This window comes from Ranitomeya imitator, chromosome 7 (assembly GCF_032444005.1).
Source record: "Ranitomeya imitator isolate aRanImi1 chromosome 7, aRanImi1.pri, whole genome shotgun sequence".
Taxonomy (NCBI): domain Eukaryota; kingdom Metazoa; phylum Chordata; class Amphibia; order Anura; family Dendrobatidae; genus Ranitomeya; species Ranitomeya imitator.
The window spans coordinates 52017053-52038924 of NC_091288.1; the positions used below are offsets into that span (position 1 = coordinate 52017053).

General features: G+C 42.9%; 1 protein-coding gene across 1 annotated transcript in view; it reads right to left on the reverse strand.

The window, feature by feature from the left end:
- Positions 1 to 11723: 11723 nt before the first annotated feature.
- Positions 11724 to 21872, reverse strand: part of CWC22 (CWC22 spliceosome associated protein homolog) — a 100442-nt gene continuing 90293 nt past the window's right edge. The window contains exon 19 of the mRNA XM_069733225.1: positions 11724 to 12252. Within this exon, the coding sequence (XP_069589326.1) occupies positions 12023 to 12252 (230 nt within the window). The 3' untranslated portion in view covers positions 11724 to 12022. The remainder of the gene's footprint in view (positions 12253 to 21872) is intronic.

Here is a 21872-nt window from a genome sequence, read left to right on the forward strand (position 1 = left end):
CAGTATAACAGGTGGTTAAGTAATTAACAGTTTCACTTATGGTGGCTTCTCAGCTGGTCACTTGCTGAAGGTCCTGTGGGTAATGGAATGCCAGCAGCGGTCGACATGGCGTCTCCAGGTGCTATTCACGGTCCTGCTTCTGGCGGCAGCGGGTGGTCTACGGTTTTACCCACTGAGCCCTAGTCCATATAACAGTGGAGCGAAGAAATAAAGCCCTCTGCAAAGTTCAGCTTGTCACATGTCCCTCTGGGCAGCCTACGTAGCCTGAGCGGCTGCGCGGCAATGCTCTCCCTGGCGTGCACCTCCTGGTGTGTCAGCCGACACCTGGTAGTCCATAGTGCGATACTCTGTTTAACGCATGTTTACCTGCGCACCCTCCGATATTGGTAGGTCTCTCACGACGCGGCCCTGTCTCTGCGTCCTGTCACTCCCCTCACAGCAATCACGGTCTGCACCTCCTCAGCGTTCTGGCGGGAAGAGACCTTCCGTTACCTATCGTTCCCTCTCTACTCTTTTTTTTTTTTACCTTCTTCCTGTTTGAAGCTTTGTTTGATAACCCCAGTGTATTCTGGGAAAAGCAAACGAGATGTCATCAGTAGGATCTTGTCACTGTGCTACATTTTTTTTTGGTGCACAGTGACAGTGCGCTCCCTCTTCGCCTCTGATGAGAAGTGATGAGCTGGTAAGAGAGCGCACTGTAAGGAGAAAACCCAGCGAGTCGGCACACTGTAACTGGCTGATGGAGCCATTGACAATAATGATACAGACGTAGGCACTATCACTGCTCTGTTGGACATCACTTTCGGCAGTAAACGCCTATTTCATGAGGGCACAGTCAATCATGTTTTGGTGCTCGTCACAAATAGGTGGATTCTGCAAGAAAACGAAATCCGACACAGCAAAAAGTGATTTCATTCGCATCATTAAAGTCAATGGTCCCATCAGCACAAACTTCCGAATTCCGTTTTTCAGGGTTTCAGACCTAAGCCCCAATTTACTCGAATTTGATGAGGAAATTCTATTCACATTCAATTTATTTGCTGCAAATTAAATGGACTTTATTATGCTCTGAGGTCCCTAGACCCCATTGTACAAAAAATTTAGGTTACAAAAATTTTTTTTTTACTCCCTTCACCCTTGCGATCGAGCTTAACGTAGCCCCAGTAGCCAGTGTATTGTAAAATTTGTACTTTAGCTTTTAATATCTATCTATCGATCTATATATCTAATATATAATTGCCTAGAATACTACTTCCTGCAATTTGTGCCAACTTCCGTGGCTTTGTCCGGAGCTAATGTCCGGAGCTAATGTCCGGAGCTAATGTCCGGAGCTAATGTCCGGAGATAAGTGACGTCAACAGTGTCCAGTGTCTGATTGGTTGCCGCCTGCTGCGAGCGACCAATCAGAAACGTGCCGTACTGTGACACACTCCGCCCGCCATTTTGGTGTGATTTTTGAATTTTTACCTCACAGCAAGTTTCTACTGCGTGGAGGCGGGCCCAGTGACGTTGCTCTTCAAGCTCCTGCCGAATTTCGTCAAAAAAATGATAATACCATTTACCAAAACTATATATATTTAGTTGTGAAGTGGTTCAGTGACATTTTCACACCAATTTTGAACTTTTGTTTGGTGTTTTCTCCATATACTGCCTATTATTTTTGTTCTTTCTTACTATTATTTATTAACTAGATGGCAGCCCGATTCTAAAGAATCGGGAGTCTAGAATCCATATATACTTTATTTATTCAAATGTAAGAATAATACAATTAATAAATAATAGTAAGAAAGAACAAAAATAATAGGCAGTATATGGAGAAAACACCAAACAAAAGTTCAAAATTGGTGTGAAAATGTCACTGAACCACTTCACAACTAAATATATATAGTTTTGGTAAATGGTATCATTTTTTTGACGAAATTCGGCAGGAGCTTGAAGAGCAACGTCACTGGGCCCGCCTCCACGCAGTAGAAACTTGCTGTGAGGTAAAAATTCAAAAATCACACCAAAATGGCGGGCGGAGTGTGTCACAGTACGGCACATTTCTGATTGGTCGCTCGCAGCAGGCGGCAACCAATCAGACACTGGACACTGTTGACGTCACTTATCTCCGGACATTAGCTCCGGACATTAGCTCCGGACATTAGCTCCGGACAAAGCCACGGAAGTTGGCACAAATTGCAGGAAGTAGTATTCTAGGCAATTATATATTAGATTGTATTATTCTTACATTTGAATAAATAAAGTATATATGGATTCTAGACTCCCGATTCTTTAGAATCGGGCTGCCATCTAGTATATATATATATATATATATATATATAATGATGTGAAAAAAACACTACATTTAACACAAAAAGACGATCTAAGAAATAAGTCATTTTCTGATACATTTTCTTTCCATAACGTCTGTTATGTCACTACATAAAAATCCTCACTTTTTATTCATGGGCGTTTTACCATTAATTTTCCCTCACGCATACGCCCATCACTTACAGTAATAACTTATATACCATTCATCACAGAATAACAGTCATTATGCTTCATTTACTTTTTGGATTCGTTATATTCTTCACATACAAAAATAATCTTAGTGTTGCATTTTTTGTATTTCCATTTTCTATGTTATCTAATATATAATTGCCTAGAATACTACTTCCTGCAATTTGTGCCAACTTCCGTGGCTTTGTCCGGAGCTAATGTCCGGAGCTAATGTCCGGAGCTAATGTCAGGAGCTAATGTCCGGAGCTAATGTCCGGAGCTAATGTCCGGAGATAAGTGACGTCAACAGTGTCCAGTGTCTGATTGGTTGCCGCCTGCTGCGAGCGACCAATCAGAAACGTGCCGTACTGTGACACACTCCGCCCGCCATTTTGGTGTGATTTTTGAATTTTTACCTCACAGCAAGTTTCTACTGCGTGGAGGCGGGCCCAGTGGCGTTGCTCTTCAAGCTCCTGCCGAATTTCGTCAAAAAAATGATAATACCATTTACCAAAACTATATATATTTAGTTGTGAAGTGGTTCAGTGACATTTTCACACCAATTTTGAACTTTTGTTTGGTGTTTTCTCCATATACTGCCTATTATTTTTGTTCTTTCTTACTATTATTTATTAATTGTATTATTCTTACATTTGAATAAATAAAGTATATATGGATTCTAGACTCCCGATTCTTTAGAATCGGGCTGCCATCTAGTCTACCATATTTACTTGTAGATCTATTTAATAAAATCTAGGTTCAGCCAAAAGCTTTTTATTCTAATGAGATTTTCTGCACTTTTTGCTTTGTACAGCGCACTTGCTCTGGTCGTGACGAAGACACTTTTCCAAACAAATATCATCGTGCTGACATGATAATAATGTGGTCCCATTTTGTGTGCTCCAGAAGTGATTTTACGGCTAGGCGGATGAACGCATGCCATCATGTGAAGTCCTATCATATACTTTTGAGGAAATCTGTCACCAGATTCCAGCTGTGCGACACTTCCTCGGCTGCTTGCTATAGTTTTTCTAAAACCATTATTTTATCAGGAGGATATTATCACTAGAGGATTACTTGGCCTGCTGCCAGGTAGAACAATAATGCCCCACCATTAATTGGCAGCTTTCTGCCTATGCACAGTGCACACACAAATTTGCCAATCAGTGGTGTGGGTGGGGTTATACAGAGCACAACATTCAGAGAACTGCTAGTCTGCAGACCTCTGTCGGAATGTGAACGTCGCAATGCGTCGTTTTGTGAAAAAAAACGCATCCTGCAAAGTTGCCCGCAGGATGCGTTTTTTTCACATAGACTTGTATTACCGACGCATCGCGACGTATGGACACACGTTCCATACGTCGTGCACTGGATGCGTCGGTAATTGGCGGACCGTCGTCACAAAAAGTTCAAAGTAACTTTTTTTTTGTGCGACGCGTTCATTTTCGACCGCGCATGCGCGGCCGAAACACCGCCTCCTCCTCCCCAGAACTCATAATGGACAGCGGACGCGTCTGAAAACTGCATCCACTGCCCATGTTGTGCACTATTTTGCACAACGTTCGTCAGTACATTGGGCCGACGGTTTGCGACAGAAGTGTGAAAGAGGCCTTATTTGTATTTTCTTATGTCTGGTATTTTTTTTTTATCCTTTTTTTGTATAAGATTTGTCTCTAGTGACTGTCACCATTGGTTTAAGACATTGCGTTAAATGCTTTAAGCAACATGAATCATCTAACAGGTTCTCCGAGAAAATCCTTTTTTTCAGATATTCTGCTAGTTGATATGATGGTTATAGCCAAGCCTATTGAAGGGCTACTCGAACCAACCAACCGAATTAGTCTCCTTATAGCTGCACCTAAATCTAATCCGATTAAATAGGTTGCAATCCCAATAAATTACGTTGGTCAAATTTGCAGATTCAATGACTTTATCAGCTGGTTGAAAAGACTACATGACCCATTCCTGAAAGTCTGTTCTCGTTGGCTTACAGTAACCACTTTCCTTACCTCTACACTCAGGCTTCCTCCTAAGCCTATAAAAAATTCTGTTGTATTTGCACTCCGATCCCAAAATGCACGTACCAGCTTTGAATGTACAGTGGTTATGGAAAGTATTCAGACCCCTTTAAATGTTTCACTCTTTGTTTCATTGCAGCCATTTGGTAAATTAAAAAAAAGTTCATTTTTTTCTCATTAATGTACACTCTACACCCCATCTTGACTGAAAAAAAACAGAAATGTAGAAATTTTTGCAAATTTATTAAAAAAGAAAAACTGAAATATCACATGGTCATAAGTGTTCAGACCCTTTGCTCAGTATTGAGTAGAAGCACCTTTTGAGCTAGTACAGCCATGAGTCTTGGGAATGAAACAAGTTGTTCACACCTGGATTTGGGGACCCTCTGCCATTCTTCCTTGCAAATCCTCTCCAGTTCCGTCGGGTTGGATGGTGAACGCTGGTGGACGCCATTTTCAGGTCTCTCCAGAGATGCTCAATTGGGTTTAGGTCAGGGCTCTGGCTGGGGCAGTCAAGAATGGTCACAGAGTTGTTCTGAAGCCACTCTTGTTATTTTAGCTGTGTGCTTAGGGTCATTGTCTTGTTGGAAGGTGAACCTTCAGCCAAGTCTGAGGTCCCGAGCACTCTGAAGAGGTTTTCATCCAGGATATCTCTTTACTTGGCCGCATTCATGTTTCCTTCAATAGCAACCAGTCCTGTCCCTGCAGCTGAAATACATCCCCATAGCATGATGCTGCCACCACGTTTCACTGTTGGGATTGTATTGGGCAGGTGATGTGCAGTGCCTGGTTTTCTCCACACATACCACTTAGAATTATCACCAAAAAGGTCTATCTTCATCTCATCAGACCAGAGAACCTTATTTCTCATAGTCTGGAAGTCCTTCATTTGTTTTTGTTTTTTTAGCAAACTCCATGTGGGCTTTCATATGTCTTGCACTGAGGAGAGACTTTCATTGGGCCACTCTGCCATAAAGGCCCGACTGGTGGAGGGTTGCAGTGATAGTTGCCTTTGTGGAACTTTCTCCCATCTCCTTACTGCATCTCTGGAGCTCAGCCACAGTGATCTTGAGGTTCTTCTTCACCTCTCTCACCAAGGCTCTTCTCTCACGATTGCTCAGTTTGGCTGGATGGCCAGGTCTAGGAAGACTTCTGGGGGTCCCAAACTTCTTCCATTTAAGGATTATGGAGGCCACTGTGCTCTTAGGAACTTTGAGTACTGCAGAAATTCTGTTGTAACCTTGGCCAGATCTGTGCCTTGCCACAATTCTGTCTCTGAGCTCCTTAGCCAGTTCCTTTGACCTCATGATTCTCATTTGGTCTGACATGCACTATGAGGTGTTATATAGTCTGGTATGTTCCTTTCCAATCCAAGTCCTATCAGTTTAATTAAATACAGCTGACTCCAATGAAGGAGTAGAACAATCACGAGGATGATCACAAGGAAATGGACAACATGTGACTTAAATATGAGTGTCTGACCAAAGGGTCTGAATACTTATGATCATGTGATATTTCAGTATTTCTTTATTAAATTTGCAAAAATTACTACATTTCTGTTTTTTTTCAGTCAAGATGGGGTGCAGAGTGTACATTAATGTGGAAAAAATTAACTTTTTTGAATATGCCAAATGGCTGCAATGAAAAAGAGTGAACAATGTAAAAGGGTCTGAATACTTTCCGTACCCCACTGTACATTTCATAAGCAGTCATTGGGAATATGGCAGAAAATCATCCTCAAAAGTGGGGCATTGTATCAGCTCCCTCCCAAGTTGTTATGGCTTTTCAGGCGATTTCTGATCTGTACGGCTATTCTATAGTTTGCTCTAAAATTGATCATATTCTTCATGTACCATATAGCTCTATTTTTGTGCTCCAGGTGTGTACTACCCTGTAAATCTGCCACATGTACTGTCCGGTTTTCAACCAGTGCTAAATTGTACTGCTATATGATTTCTCACCCATTCGCACAAGATAGGTCAGGATGAGCTATTCAAATGGACATCAGCAGAGGAGGCGCTAATATAGCTTCACTGTACAATAGGTGTACTGTACAAGACTCTTGAAGGAGCTCTATGAGCTGCTCACAGATTGTGGAAGTGACTTGCCCTGATGTTGAGTTACAATTGTGTTCCTGTAGATGTTCGGGTCCGTTGGGCTTGGGCAAAAAATATATATATATATAAATATATACTAGAATGTGGCCCGATTCTAACGCATCGGGTATTCATGTCCCCGTAGTATATGGACAATGATGATTCCAGAATTCGCGGCAGACTGTGCCCGTCGCTGATTGGTCGAGGCAACATTTATGACATCATCGTCGCCATGGCAACCATTATGACATCTACGTCGATACTGTGCCCATCGCTGATTGGTCGAGGCGAATTCGCGGCAGACTGTGCCCGTCGCTGATTGGTCGAGGCAACCTTTATGACATCATCGTCGCCATGCTGTGCCCGTCGCTGATTGGTCGAGGCCTGGCGGACTCGCCCAATCAGAGACGCGGGATTTTCAGGACAGACAGACTGTCGGGAATTCTAGAATATGTATGTACTAGATTGTGGCCCGATTCTAACGCATCGGGTATTCTAGAATATGCATGTCCCCGTAGTATATGGACAATGATGATTCCAGAATTCGCGGCAGATTGTGCCCGTCGCTGATTGGTCGAGGCAACCTTTATGACATCATCGTCGCCATGGCAACCATTATGACATCTACGTCGATACTGTGCCCGTCGCTGAATCAGAAACGTGGGATTTCTACGTCCCTTATGACATCATTGTCGCTGTGCTCGTTGCTGATTGGTCGAGGTCTGGCGGCCTCGACAAATCAGAGACGCGGGATGTCTACGTCATTTATGACATCATCGTCGCTGTGCCCGTTGCTGATTGGTCGAGGCCTGGCGGCCTCGACCAATCAGACGCGGGATTTCTACGTCGATACTGTGCCCGTCGCTGATTGGTCGAGGCCTGGCAGCCTCGACCAATCAGAGACGCGGGATTTCCAGGACAGACAGACAGAAAAACGCTTAGGCAATTATATATATAGATGTATGTATATTGCGCTATCAGTGGTGTTTAAATCCCGCACTAATATCGCTGATTGGCTGATATCCGAGACAGACAATTAGACCCTTAGACAACACAATGGCGGCACTTGACAGCAGTGGAGGACAATGATGATTCCAGAATTCGCGGCAGACTGTGCCCATCGCTGATTGGTCGAGGCCGGCTCGCATCCGGTATTCTAGAATATGCATGTCCCCGTAGTATATGAACAATGATGATTCCAGAATTCGCGGCAGACTGTGCCTGTCGCTGATTGGTCGAGGCAACCTTTATGACAACATCGTCGCCATGGCAACCATTATGACATCTACGTCGATACTGTGCCCGTTGCTGATTGGTCGAGGCCTCGTGGCCTCGACCAATCAGACGCGGGATGTCTACGTCCTTTATGACATCATTGTCGCTGTGCCCATCGCTGATTGGTTGAGGCCGCCAGGCCTCGACCAATCAGAGACGCGGGATTTCCAGGACAGACAGACAGACGGAAAAACCCTTAGACAATTATATATATAGACTAGATTGTGGCTCGATTCTAACGCATCGGGTATTCTAGAATATGCATGTCCCCGTAGTATATGGACAATGATGATTCCAGAATTCGCGGCAGACTGTGCCCGTCGCTGATTGGTCGAGGCAACATTTATGACATCATCGTCACCATGGCAACCATTATGACATTTACGTCAGATACTGTGCCCGTCGCTGATTAGTCGAGGCGAATTCGCGGCAGACTGTGCCCGTCGCTGATTGGTCGAGGCAACATTTATGACATCATCGTCACCATGGCAACCATTATGACATGTACGTCGATACTGTGCCCGTCGCTGATTGGGCGAGGCGAATTCGCGGCAGACTGTGCCCGTCGCTGATTGGTCGAGGCAACCTTTATGACATCGTCGCCATGCTGTACCCGTCGCTGATTGATTGGTCGAGGCCGCCAGGCCTCGACCAGAGACGCGGGATTTCCAGGACAGACAGACAGACGGAAAAACCCTTAGACAATTATATATATAGATAAAGGGGCCGCACGCCATTTTTTTAAATTTATTACTAATAAATGAAAAATACTGATAAATGAATTCATAACTAGCCAAGGGAAAGCAGACCTCTGTGAGCTAGTGTTATTATTCTGGGAAGGGGCCAATATCTATGGATCTTCCAAGCCTATTAATATCTTAACTGTATGGTACACTTTACTGCTTATTAAAAAGTTCCCCACCCCCACAGAAAAATGAACTGGAGTCCCACCTTTTTTTTTTTAGAACCAACAAAGGCTAACCAAACAGCTGCAGGCCAATATTAACAGGCTGGAAAGCGCCCCCCCCCAGAAATGGGGCACCTATTAGATTGACCAATTCTGGCACTTAGCCTTGGCTCTTCCCACCTCCCCTGGTGCATTGGCAGGCAGGTTAATGGCTTCGGGGTTGATGTCATCTGTGTAATATCCGCTGACATCAAGCCCAGGGGTTTATAATGGAGAGGCTTTATAAGACACTCCCATTACTAACACCATAGTAAAAAGCAATAAACACACACACAGAGAAAAGTCCTTTAATTATAAACAGTACTCCCTGACTCTTTTACACATTTATTACCATTAAATAAAAATAATGCAAAGGGATCTGCTGTAAATCCATTCCACAATGATCCCCAAATCTACATCTGGATGCAGTGCTGAGCGGTGACAAAAATAATGTGACCGCTCAGCACAGCTTCTGCAACATAATTACAGTAGCGTGTCAATCCGGCTGCTGCGATAAGCCCTGACAGCAGTAAGGTTATCGCAGTTCATAGCTGATAAACTGCGGTCACCTTACTGACATCACCGCTTGTGTGAGAATTTTGTCATAGTACGAGCAGTGACATCAGTAAGGTTAAGACATTTCATAGTCAATTAACTGCGGTAAGCTTACCGATGCCAACGCTCATTGCAGCAGCCAGATTCACACGCTACCGTCATTGTGATCTGGCGGCCGAGCAGAATAGTCACGTTACTGATGTCACCGCTCAGCACTACATTCAGATGTAGCAGAGTCGGGATCGTTGCAGGATTGATTTATGGCAGACGTCTTTGGATTATTTTATTTCTTTAATAAATTAATGGATAAAAAAGGGTCGGGGAGTGCTTTTTACAATTACTTTTCTGTCTGTGTGTTTATTGCTTTTGACTACAGGGTTAGTACTGGGGGTGTCTTATAGACATCTCCATTACTAACCCTGGGCTTGATGTCAGCAGACATTACACAGCTGACATCAACCCCTAAATATTACCCCACTTACATAAGCACCAGGGCAAGCGTGAAGAGCCAGGCAACGTGAAAGAATTAGGGCATCCGCATCTAATGGATGTTCCTTTTCTGGGGCGGTTTTGGGCTGCTATTTTTTTTAGGATGGGGAGGGCCAAATATCCATGGACCTTCCTAGCCTGAGAATACAAGCCCCCACTGTCTGCTTTACCTTGGTTGGATATCAAAAATAAGTGGGACCCCACGCAGTTTTCTAAAATTATTTAAATAATTTTAAAAAATGACATGGGGGCCCCCTCTATTTTTGATAACCAGTAGATAACCAGACAGCTGAAGGCTGCAGAATGCAGCTGTTTTACCTGCGCTTGTTATAAAAAATAAAGGGTACCCCACATCATTTTGTTATTTGTTTTTTTTATACATATTGTGTCAGCCAATCACTACCATGCCAATACTTAACATAGCTGTGACTGAGTCAGAAGTGCCCACACCAGAAAGGCTTGTTGATTGGCTGCGCTACAACACTTCATCAAGCTATGTTCGGGCTGTGAAACCCGAACAGTAACAAGGACTCCCGTGAGAAGTCCTTGTACTGGGTATGTGCACGGCAGTATGGATCCTGAACTTTACTGCTTGGGTTTGCCCATCACTACTCAGAACATATTTACAATGAGGGAATGAAATACCATATATACTTGAGTATAAGCCGAGATTTTCAGCCCAAATTTTTGGGCTGAAAGTGCCCCTCTCGGCTTATACTCGAGTCACGGTCGGCGGCAGGGTCGGCGGGTGAGGGCGCTGAGGCATACTTCCCACGGTCTCCGGGTGCCGCAGCTCTTCCCCTGTTCAGCGGTCACGTGGGACCGCTCATTAAAGTAATGAATATGGACTCCACTCCCATAGGGGTGGAGCCGCATATTCATTTCTCTAATGAGCGGTAACGGTGACCGCTGATAGAGGAAGAGGCTGCGGCACCGAAGACCAGCTGTCCGGGGGAAGGAGCGGGACGTCGGGAGCAGGTAAGTATTACATATTCACCTGTCCGCGTTCCACACGCCGGGCGCCGCTCTGTCTTCGCATCCTCTTGCAGTGACTGTTCAGGTCAGAGGGCGCGATGACGTATAGTGTGCTCGCCGCCCTCTGCCTGATCAGTCAGTGCGGAGAGACGCTGGGACGGGACGCTGAGGAGCTGCAAGCAAGAGAGGCGAGAATGGCATTTTTTTTTTTTTATTGCAGCAGCAGCAACAATGGCACAGCTTTCTATGGTACATCTATGGGGCAATAATGAACGGTGCAGAGCACTATATGGCACAGCTATGGGGCAATAATGAACGGTGCAGAGCACTATATGGCACAGCTATGGGGCAATAATGAACGGTGCAGAGAACTATATGGCACAGCTATGAGGCAATAATGAACGGTGCAGAGCACTATATGGCACAGCTATGGGGCAATACTGAACGGTGCAGAGCACTATATGGCACAGCTATGGGGCAATAATGAACGGTGCAGAGCACTATATGGCACAGCTATGGGGCAATAATGAACGGTGCAGAGCACTATATGGCACAGCATTCTATGGTACATCTATGGGGCAATAATGAACGGTGCAGAGCACTATATGGCACAGCTTTCTATAATGCATCTATGGGGCAATAATGAATGGTGCAGAGCACTATATGGCACAGCTATGGGGCCATAATGAACGGTATGGAGCATCTATTTTTATTTTTGAAATTCACCGGTAGCTGCTGCATTTTCCACCCTAGGCTTATACTCGAGTCAATAAGTTTTCCCAGTTTTTTGTGGCAAAATTAGGGGGGTCGGCTTATACTCAGGTCGGCTTATACTCGAGTATATACGGTAGATTGATCTGAGTAAGAAAAAGATGATCAAACCTGACCGATTTTAGAAAAGTTCACTTTTTAATAGACATAAAAAATAAGGTTCAAAAACAAAGTGAAGATTTCATATCACAGCTGCTAAAATACAGCTTTTATTTAGCTTTAATGTCCATTAATATAGCACAGCTCCGTCTCAGGAGTCACCAGCTAAGATGTGAATTTGGGGCCTCTAAAACCAAGGGAAAAAAACAGGAAAAACAATAAACTGCTTGTTAAAAGTTACTTCCCCACTTATAAAGCCTTATATTACAAGAGCAAGAAAAAAAAATGAAAAATCGATAGTAATGTACTAGAATGGATCATCTGCGGGAGCTTCTTGAATGTGACGAGTGTTTAGAGTTCTTGTCTGATCTGCTGGACTGTCTGTCACTGTGTTTATCTTTGTGACGTGTCTTTTCTTTATCCCTCTCTTCAGAAGCTTCTTTTGTGGAACTTCCTTTCCTTGTTTTTTCTTTACTTTTTTCTTTTCTTGAGGCTTTCTCTCTAGTGCTGTCCTTTTTTGATGTCTTTTTTCTTCTCCTTAAAGAGTCTGAATATGAAGAAAAAGGTAGATGTAATAAATATAAAACTATACAGACATACAAAAGGTCCTCATGCCATATAGAAAATGACTAGTCAACTATCCGAATATCCAATCATCTTTTAATTCTCATCACGTTACCAAATTTTAGGATAACAATCTCAATACAACCTTTCCCCAATTACTTATTTTCCTAGCACATTATATTTTTAGGGGACTGGCATATGAGATGTCTATCTTCACAAATGTAGGCCTGATGTTTATAAAGAGAAAATTGAAACTTTTAGCTTCAAATTTGTGCTCTTTTCTAGCTTTGTTGCTAACAAATCGGCCTAAATACATATAGCTGTCAATCTATTCTCACTTCTCGCTGTACTTTTTCAAACTTTAAACTAACCTTTATAGTTTAGGATTAAAACAACAAAAACATGAATATGGACCTAAATTTCTTCCATACGCAGGAGAAGCAAATTCTTACGGTATATTATTTTTTTTACAAGAAAAATGTTGCAAGTTTCGAGTATGTCTGTTGTACTTAACTTTGCAACTCGCTTTGTTTTCATGCTGCTTGGCACTTCAAAAATATAAACCGTGGCGGGCCTGGGGAAAGGGACATCTACCAATGACAGATTTAAGATAATATCAGGACATACTCTGTATGTGTGTCTATATATAAATCTGTAAATTAAATTTATTTTCTTCTTGCTTTTCTTGGACACAAACGCAATAGCGTCATTAGTATCGGTCGGCCCACGACCATCTAATGTGTATGGGGTGTAAGTAAATTAAACCACAGTTCTTAAATGACCTTTTGTTGTACTGCGTGAGGCTACTTTCACTCTAGCGTTGTTTGCTGTATGTCGCAATGCGTCGTTTTGGAGAAAAAACGCATCCTGCAAATGTGCTTGCAGGATGCGTTTTTTCTCCATAGACTTGCATTAGCGACGCATTGCGACGTATGGCCATACGTTGCATCTGTCGTGCGACGGATGCGTTGTGTTTTGGCGCATCGTCGGCACAAAAAAAACGTTACATGTAACTTTTTTTGTGCGTCGAGTCCGCCATTTCCAACCGCGCATGCGCGGCCGGAACTCCGCCCCCTCCTCCCCGGACATTACAATGGGGCAGCAGATGCGTTGAAAAACTGCATCCGCTGCCCCCGTGGTTCATTTTTTTTTGCAGTTTGCGTCGGTACGTCGGGCCGACGCATGGCAACGGCCCCGTACTGACGCTATTGTGAAAGTAGCCTGAGAAGTAGATAAAATTGCATTTCTCGCATGTCTACTGTTGGGGGCCATTGGCCTTGCCCCTTGATGCTCTTTTGATTCCCTTCACAGTGCTGGTCAAACAGCTATCAATGCAAGTCTATAAGATCCTTGTTCTGGCTCTTACTGACTTGCATTGAGTTGCGACTTCAGCAAACACTGGAGCGATCCAGCACGTTATAACCTGCAGAAGACCAACCAGAGCGGTGATGAGAACAGAAGACAACGGTGGCTGGTAAGTATAACACTAAGTGTCACGGAACTTAGATTACTTAGATTAGGGGCACCACTCCAGCGGTAAAAAAAAAAACCCGCTGGAGGGTGCTTTCACAATGCGTTCTGTGTCCCTGTAGGGGCATACGTTTGAAATCACCTGCAAAACGGGGTCCGTATGCACTTCTTTTGGAAGTGTAGGCCTACAGAATGCGGACACAGACGCAGTAGACCGACTTAGCTCTGCCGTCACCAATACAGGCTATTGGCCCAGTTGGCGCATACGCCCAGATCCTATTTTGTGGGGGATTTCAGATATATGTCCCAACGGGGACACAGGACGCAATGTGACAGCAGCCAAAGACTTTTATTATTATTATTACAAATAAAATAATCACATTTTGTGTAATCTAACAGAGAAATAACTTTACAGACAATCTCCCACCCAAAAAGTCTTGTGCGTGGGTCCTATTAAAATGAAACCTGTTCATAAGTTGACTTGAACATTGTAAGGTTGCCTCCCTGCATTTCAGGAGTTAGCAATACTATAGAAGACTTAACATGTTTCCCGAATATATATATATATCAGTACAGACCAAAAGTTTGGACACACCTTCTCATTCAAAGATTTTTCTTTATTTTCATGACTATGAAAATTGGACATTCACACTGAAGGCATCAAAACTATGAATTAACACATGTGGAATTATAGACTTAACAAAAAAGTGTGAAACAACTGAAATTATGTCTTATATTCTAGGTTCTTCAAAGTAGCCACCTTTTGCTTTGATTACTGCTTTGCACACTCTTGGCATTCTCTTGATGAGCTTCAAGAGGTAGTCACACTTTTTTGTTAAGTATATAATTCCACATGTGTTAATTCATAATTTTGATGCCTTCAGTGTGAATGTACAATTTTCATAGTCATGAAAATACAGAAAAATCTTTAAATGAGAAGGTGTGTCCAAACCTTTGGTCTGTACTGTATATATTATATATATATTCTTTAAAGCACCGCCAAAAAGAAACCTTCAATTTAATTATAAAAGCAACACTCAAACTAAATCAAATGTAATGACGGGAGGAGGCTGTCTTTCCAGAATCTTTTCCCAGATGGATCATTTAAAACACTATGAAGCAAGAAAAGCCTGTGTGCCTATGCGTTAAGTAGAGAATGGCTCCCTGAAATACACATTTTCTACCTTTGCCAGCTAATTTACATAGCTCCTACTGGGAAAACAAAAAAAAATGCTTAAAAATAGGCACCTACATTTACGGTCTGCGAGGCTTGTAACTCTTTACAGCCAGGTATCTTGTGTATACGTTCAGGCGTAGTGGCGTGACAAGGGACCTTTTGCAAACACGGTAACATTAAATGACCAGAAAATTAGCAATTCTTTTATCATCCTGAAACATTTCCTTGCTCCAGGCACGATTCCATGTGTAAAGACGACCATTACAATGCTTGTTTCAGTCATTAACAATACATACATAAAAAAAAAATGTTGGCAACCATCTCCCTAAACAGCAAGAGATTTCCATCAAGTCTTAATGGCTAATTCGCTGTGTAATGTGGCACGTCGTAGCCCCCAGATCCTCTATGGAGGGTCATTTAATTCTGCACAATCATCATACCCTGCAGCAGAGCACACTGCACCGGTGACCACATTGTAGAGGGCTGTCCTCATTTACTGTCACAAGCAGCGCAAGTAAGAAATCAAAGCTGGAAAAGCCATAAAATAAAAAGAGCATTAATACGGTAATATCACTTTATTGGTACGATAACACGGTAGCTAAACATGCGCTTGAGGCTAGAAATCTACACGACCTAATATCTAAGCAATAAGGCTGTCCTTATGTCTGACGACCCTATATAATTCTAATTTTACACAAATTATACTCTGCCTGCAGGTAACTCACATAACCCATATAAACCATAATCTGTCCGTTTTACTATTGTACTTTGGACATTAAGTCATATGAAAAATATATGTATCCTGCTATCTAGGTGCAACGCACAAGTGAAGAGTCGTGCCCGTGATCGTCAATAACCACTTTCCTGGATGGTAAAATGATATTAGCAGCCTGATTCTAGTATATGCCACCAATGTATGAATGGTGGGGGTCCAAAAGCTGTAAATCACGTCAATCACTAAAGTCAAGTAGCAGCGCAACTAGGAAAGTGCCATGCCACTGTCCCGACAGCTCTGTTCACCTTTTCCTCCAAAAAAACAGTCATACGCTGACCTACGACAATCTGCTTCAGCAATGGCTATCTTGGCCTCAACGAAAAAAAAAGTATTTATCTTTGTTTGGTACAAATATTTAACGTGAACTGTGCGACATTTTGAACCGATTGAGCGCAGAGTAAGCTGCTGCCAGACATCATGTCATATCTGTCAGGAAAAACGAAAAGATTGAGACGCGGATTCTTTACTGTAAGAGCAGTGAGACTATGGAACTCTCTGCCGTATAATGTTGTAATGAGTGATTCATTACTTAAATTTAAGAGGAGATTGGATACCTTTCTGGAAAAGTATAATGTTACAGATTATATACACTAGATTCCTTGATAGGGCGCTGATCCAGGGAACTAATCTGATTGCCGTATGTGGAGTCGGGAAGGAATTTTTTTCCCCAATGTGGAGCTTACTCTTTGCCACATGGTTTTTTTTTGCCTTCCTCTGGATCAACATGTTAGGGCATGTTAGGTTAGGCTATGGGTTGAACTAGATGGACTTATAGTCTTCCTTCAACCTTAATAACTATGTAACTATGATTTAAATGGGAACCTGTCACCCCCCATGGCGTTTTTAACTAAAAGAGCCACCATGTGCAGCACTAATACTGCATTCTGTGAAGGTGGCTCTTTTTTTTTGGGTCCCTTCCAACGCTGCAATATCACTTTCTACAATTTGCCCACCATACCTTAAGTCTGTCCAGGGGGCACGTCTCTTCCCCCCCGGACACAAACGCCTCCTAGCCATCACTCGGCCCCTCCGTGCTCCAGGCGCAGCCTCCTCTGCCTTCATTAATGTCCCCAGCGCCTGCGCTGTAAGTTCCTTTTTTGGGCATGCGCAGTTTGCACTGCCCTTTGACTAACATCACATGATGGGAACTTATGACGGGCAAATTATAAAAAGTGATATTGCAGCGTTGGAAGGGGCCCCCAAAAAAGAGCCACCTTCACGGAATGCAGCATTAGTGATGCACAAGGTGGATCTTTTAGTTAAAAACGCCAGGGGGCGGTGGGGTGAAAGGTTCCTTAAAAAGGTTGTACCCTACATCTTTAGATTTAAAAAATGTGCCCATAGTTCTTAAAAAAGGAGAAAAGAGACAACAAAAAAACAGTGGCCACCGATTGGCTGCAGCGGTGACGCTCCATCTGAGCAGAAAGACTGTCTCCTAGTTCAAGGCTTGGGCATCACATGACCACTGCAGGCAATCAGCGACTGGCTGAAACAGTCATAACATACACCAACAGAAGAGGGGGTGACGATACCAGCGGGGAACACTGGCAGCGCAGCCGAGTAATGGCCGAGGACTAGTAGGTAGGTTTGTGTGGGCCCATTTTTATAATTAAAAATGTAGTGGACAATTAATTTAAATGTAAACTGGCCGATGCTCATCTCCACTGATATCATCTGTCAGAGGTGAGCTGGGACATCCCCCTGATTTCAATGAATGGGGGTCTTAGGTCTCGGTCTTTAATAGGGCTCAAAGTGTAATATACCTATATCAGACACACAAGATACAACCCATACAGTTGTACAGATCATGGAGGCAAGATCTCCAATATGGAAGTCACTTTCCCAGCAGACTAGATCAGTATATTCATTTTATTATTCCATTTTGAGTTTTTAAGATATACTGCTGTCAAATGTTTAACGAAAAACGACCACCATGGAGCAATATTACAGAGCATTGTCACTGCGTTGTAAATCAGTCATCAGAGCTAAAGCGAAATATGGATTTTCTGGCCAAGAAGACTTCAGAATGCAATGGACATAAATATTTATATCTGGAGAATGTGCGGATGTGAAGTCAGTAAATATTCAATATGATAATGTTTTCTTCAAAGTTAAAGTATTGTCATCCGTGGCGAGCCGTTATCTGGATTATTGCCTTTCCACAATGCAGCCGCTCTGCACCCCCTCCACATGCTGCAGTATATTATCATTAAGGAGCCTTGAGTCTACAACAGCCCCGATGTTATAAATCAAATTAATCTCCCATCAACAAGATCCCCTAAATACAGAAGTTCACGCTGTTTTATCATCTGCTCTCTAAACAATCTGTATAAAAGCCATGGTGATCTATGAATTCCACGGAGGAAGCACTTTCCAAAATTACCCAGTGCTACTTAATGGCAATTGTATACCTCAGGAAAAAAAACAAACAAACATTTTAGCATACACCGATGGAAAAATGTAAACCGAAGCATTTCTATTCTGTATGCTTATAAAAGATACAGGAAACAAGGTGTGATGGAAACGCGGAGGAAAGACTGCACTGCTCATCCCATGCTCAATGGCCATTACGACAAGATATTTTTAAAGGGAATGTATTTGGACGATTTTACTAGACAAACTAGTGGTATGACTATATAGGTCCCACTACAACAATAAAAATGATTCCTGTTTTGTAGTGGTCTGATGTACCAGTGCTGAGAAATCAAGCTTTGAAGCCACATGTAAGTTTTCCTGGAAGTGCAATAGGAATGGGCGTGTCAATGTCTCCAAGGACACAGACACGCCCACAATGCACTTCCAGCCTAATTTGCTTGATGCCTAAAGCTCGATTTCTCAGCGTTGGCACATAGGGTTACTACAAAACATGTATTATTTGTATTGTTGCTCTAAGACCTATAAGGCTTTACCACTAGTATCAGCAGTAAAATCATGTTGACAGATTCCCTTTAAGAGAAGTGATTCTGCCATTCAGCAGTTATTTCATGAAAAGCAAAAACCTGACATATTTTCTGTGCAGTAGATGACCATATAATTTACCATCCATGCAGGCCCCCCTACGATTATGTAGAAGCTCTTTACTCTTGCAGATAAAAAGAGAACCAAATTGGAGAGAACATTGCGAGCAAACCTCTTACATGGCTCATGGACATTCAAGGCGAAAAAGATTCAGTCTTTACTCTTACAATAGTCTTTGAGTGGAACAAGATGTCAATCATTTGCCTGAATGAAAGTATCCAATCTCAAGAGCCTCACCCAGAAAGTATCCATTCTCAAGACCCTCATCCAGAAAGTATCCAATCTCAAGACCGTCATCCAGAAAGTATCCAATCTCAAGAGCCTCACCCATGAAGTATCCAATCTCAAGACCGTCATCCAGAAAGTATCCAATCTCAAGACCCTCACCCAGAAAGTATCCAATCTCAAGACCCTCACCCAGAAAGTATCCAATCTCAAGACCCTCACCCAGAAAGTATCCAATCTCAAGACCCTCACCCAGAAAGTATCCAATCTCAAGAGCCTCACCCAGAAAGTATCCAGTCTCAAGACCCTCACCCAGAAGGTATCCAATCTCAAGACCCTCACCCAGAAAGTATCCAATCTCAAGAGCCTCACCCAGAAAGTATCCAATCTCAAGAGCCTCACCCAGAAAGTATCCAATCCCAAGACCCTCTCCCAGAAAGTATCCAGTCTCAAGACCCTCACCCAGAAGGTATCCAATCTCAAGACCCTCACCCAGAAAGTATCCAATCTCAAGAGCCTCACCCAGAAAGTATCCAATCTCAAGAGCCTCACCCAGAAAGTATCCAATCTCAAGAGCCTCACCCAGAAAGTATCCAATGTCAAGAGCCTCACCCAAAAAGTATCCAATCCCAAGACCCTCACCTAGAAAGTATCCAGTCTCAAGACCCTCACCCAGAAGGTATCCAATCTCAAGAGCCTCACCCAGAAAGTATCCAATCTCAAGAGCCTCACCCAGGAAGTATCCAATCTCAAGAGCCTCACCCAGAAAGTATCCAATCCCAAGACCCTCACCCAGAAAGTATCCAGTCTCAAGACCCTCACCCAGAAGGTATCCAATCTCAAGACCCTCACCCAGAAAGTATCCAATCTCAAGAGCCTCACCCAGAAAGTATCCAATCTCAAGAGCCTCACCCAGAAAGTATCCAATCTCAAAAGCCTCACCCAGAAAGTATCCAGTCTCAAGACCCTCACCCAGAAGATATCCAATCTCAAGACCCTCACCCAGAAAGTATCCAGTCTCAAGACCCTCACCCAGAAGGTATCCAATCTCAAGACCCTCACCCAGAAAGTATCCAATCTCAAGAGCCTCACCCAGAAAGTATCCAATCTCAAGACCCTCATCCAGAAAGTATCCAATCTCAAGACCCTCATCCAGAAAATACCCAATCTCAAGACCCTCAACCATGCAAATTGGAGCTCAGACCCCAAAGACGAAGTTTTGAACCTAGATGGAAAAGGGCATAGAGACAGAGAAAAAAAGTGAAAAAAACCAGACTGGGATATCACAACGCGTTCATGAAAACCGAGCACAATGCACAGATGCTGCGCAGAGCACAGAAAACCAAGTTGTTCAGATCCTGCCATATTTTAATTTAATGCACACATTTCCTGCAAGAACATTACTTGAACAACTAATTATTTCACTCAGCTTAATGAGCTAAAACTGAACTCCAGAGAAAGTTATCGCTGCATGGACCTAATAGATAAGTCATAGCGGCAGGAATAAACAACGCTACTTAGGGGAAATTGCTCATCTCATCTTTGTTTTTCTGATTTAAAGAGAAGCTTCAGTTTAAAACTAATAGTCTAAATATGAAGAAGTCTCCAAACATACAAAGAGTAAAGGTATACACATCCCCAATTATTAACAACACAAGTTAATACAAAGACATCATAGTGGTAGCAACATACCTAATGGTGTGTGACAGGGGTACATGCACTCTCCGACTCTCCCCAAGTTACCTTCCTTCCTCAGGGGGCCCCCTCTTTGTATGTTTGGGGATATCATGCTGCCTCTTACCGCCTTTGTATATGCAGCACGGTTTGTCACTTTTTAGCCATGTTTCTGTCAAATTGACCTTTTTGTATTAAAAAATGTATTCTTGCAATTATAATTATGCATTAGTCTGGACTTTTTCCACTGAGTTGTCCTGTGGTGGTTCTCTTATTGACATCAGTGGGTCCGTAATTGGTCCGATACTCTGGCTATGGACTACATACCAATATCTATATTATTTTTTATATTGGATTGATCATGCTGTACTCCATTAGCTGGGTGTGTTTTTCTGTTTGTTACTCAGGAAGAGAAACAAGCAGATTTCTCTGTTAAAATATATTACACAGTTTCTTCTTATTAAGTGGTCTACAGTATTGATTGATGAAATAAAAATTAAATAGTTGGTTACTCTATAAGAGCATGGGAAATAGTGCACAGCTTGGTTTCAGGCAGAGCACAAAAATCAAGTTGCTGTTCTACATTTTGCCCTTGTCACAAAATTGAGAAGTTTAGAGTAGTGATGAGCGAGCGTGCCTGGGGACTAACCGAGTGACTTTGGTGTTCTCAAATAACATGTTCGAGTCTCCGTGGCTGTTTGAAAGCAGCAACACGTTCAGGGATCGCCTAACAAACAGGAAATCCCTGCATGTGTTGCAGCTGTCGAACAGTCGCGGGGACTTGAACTTATTATTCGAACACGCTGAAGTCACTCGGTTAGCCCCCGAGCACGCTCAGATAACTCCATATCCAAGAACGTTCGCACATCACTAGCGAAGAGGACTGTAAAAGACGCGGATGTGACAGATGCAATAAAAGACTAAGTCTGTTAGATTTTAATGCAATGAACTATAAAAAAGGTATGAGTAGCAAAGAGTGAGCCAGACCACAAACCCTGGACCCGAAACTCCTTTACCAAAATTTATCAGGAGATAATAAGGTCATTAGACCTGGGCATGAGTGGAGCGGATCACAGCCATAATTGTCCATATTAATGTGTATGGAAGCCCAGAACAATTGATTAAGAGCCGTCATATTTTATTTCGGGAGTGTCTCTCCCAAGGAGGACACAGGATTGCTCATGTGTATGGGAGAGCCAGACAAAATTGCTGCTGACCAAACCATCATTACATTGACAGGTTCCCAATGTGTATTGGGGGCTTA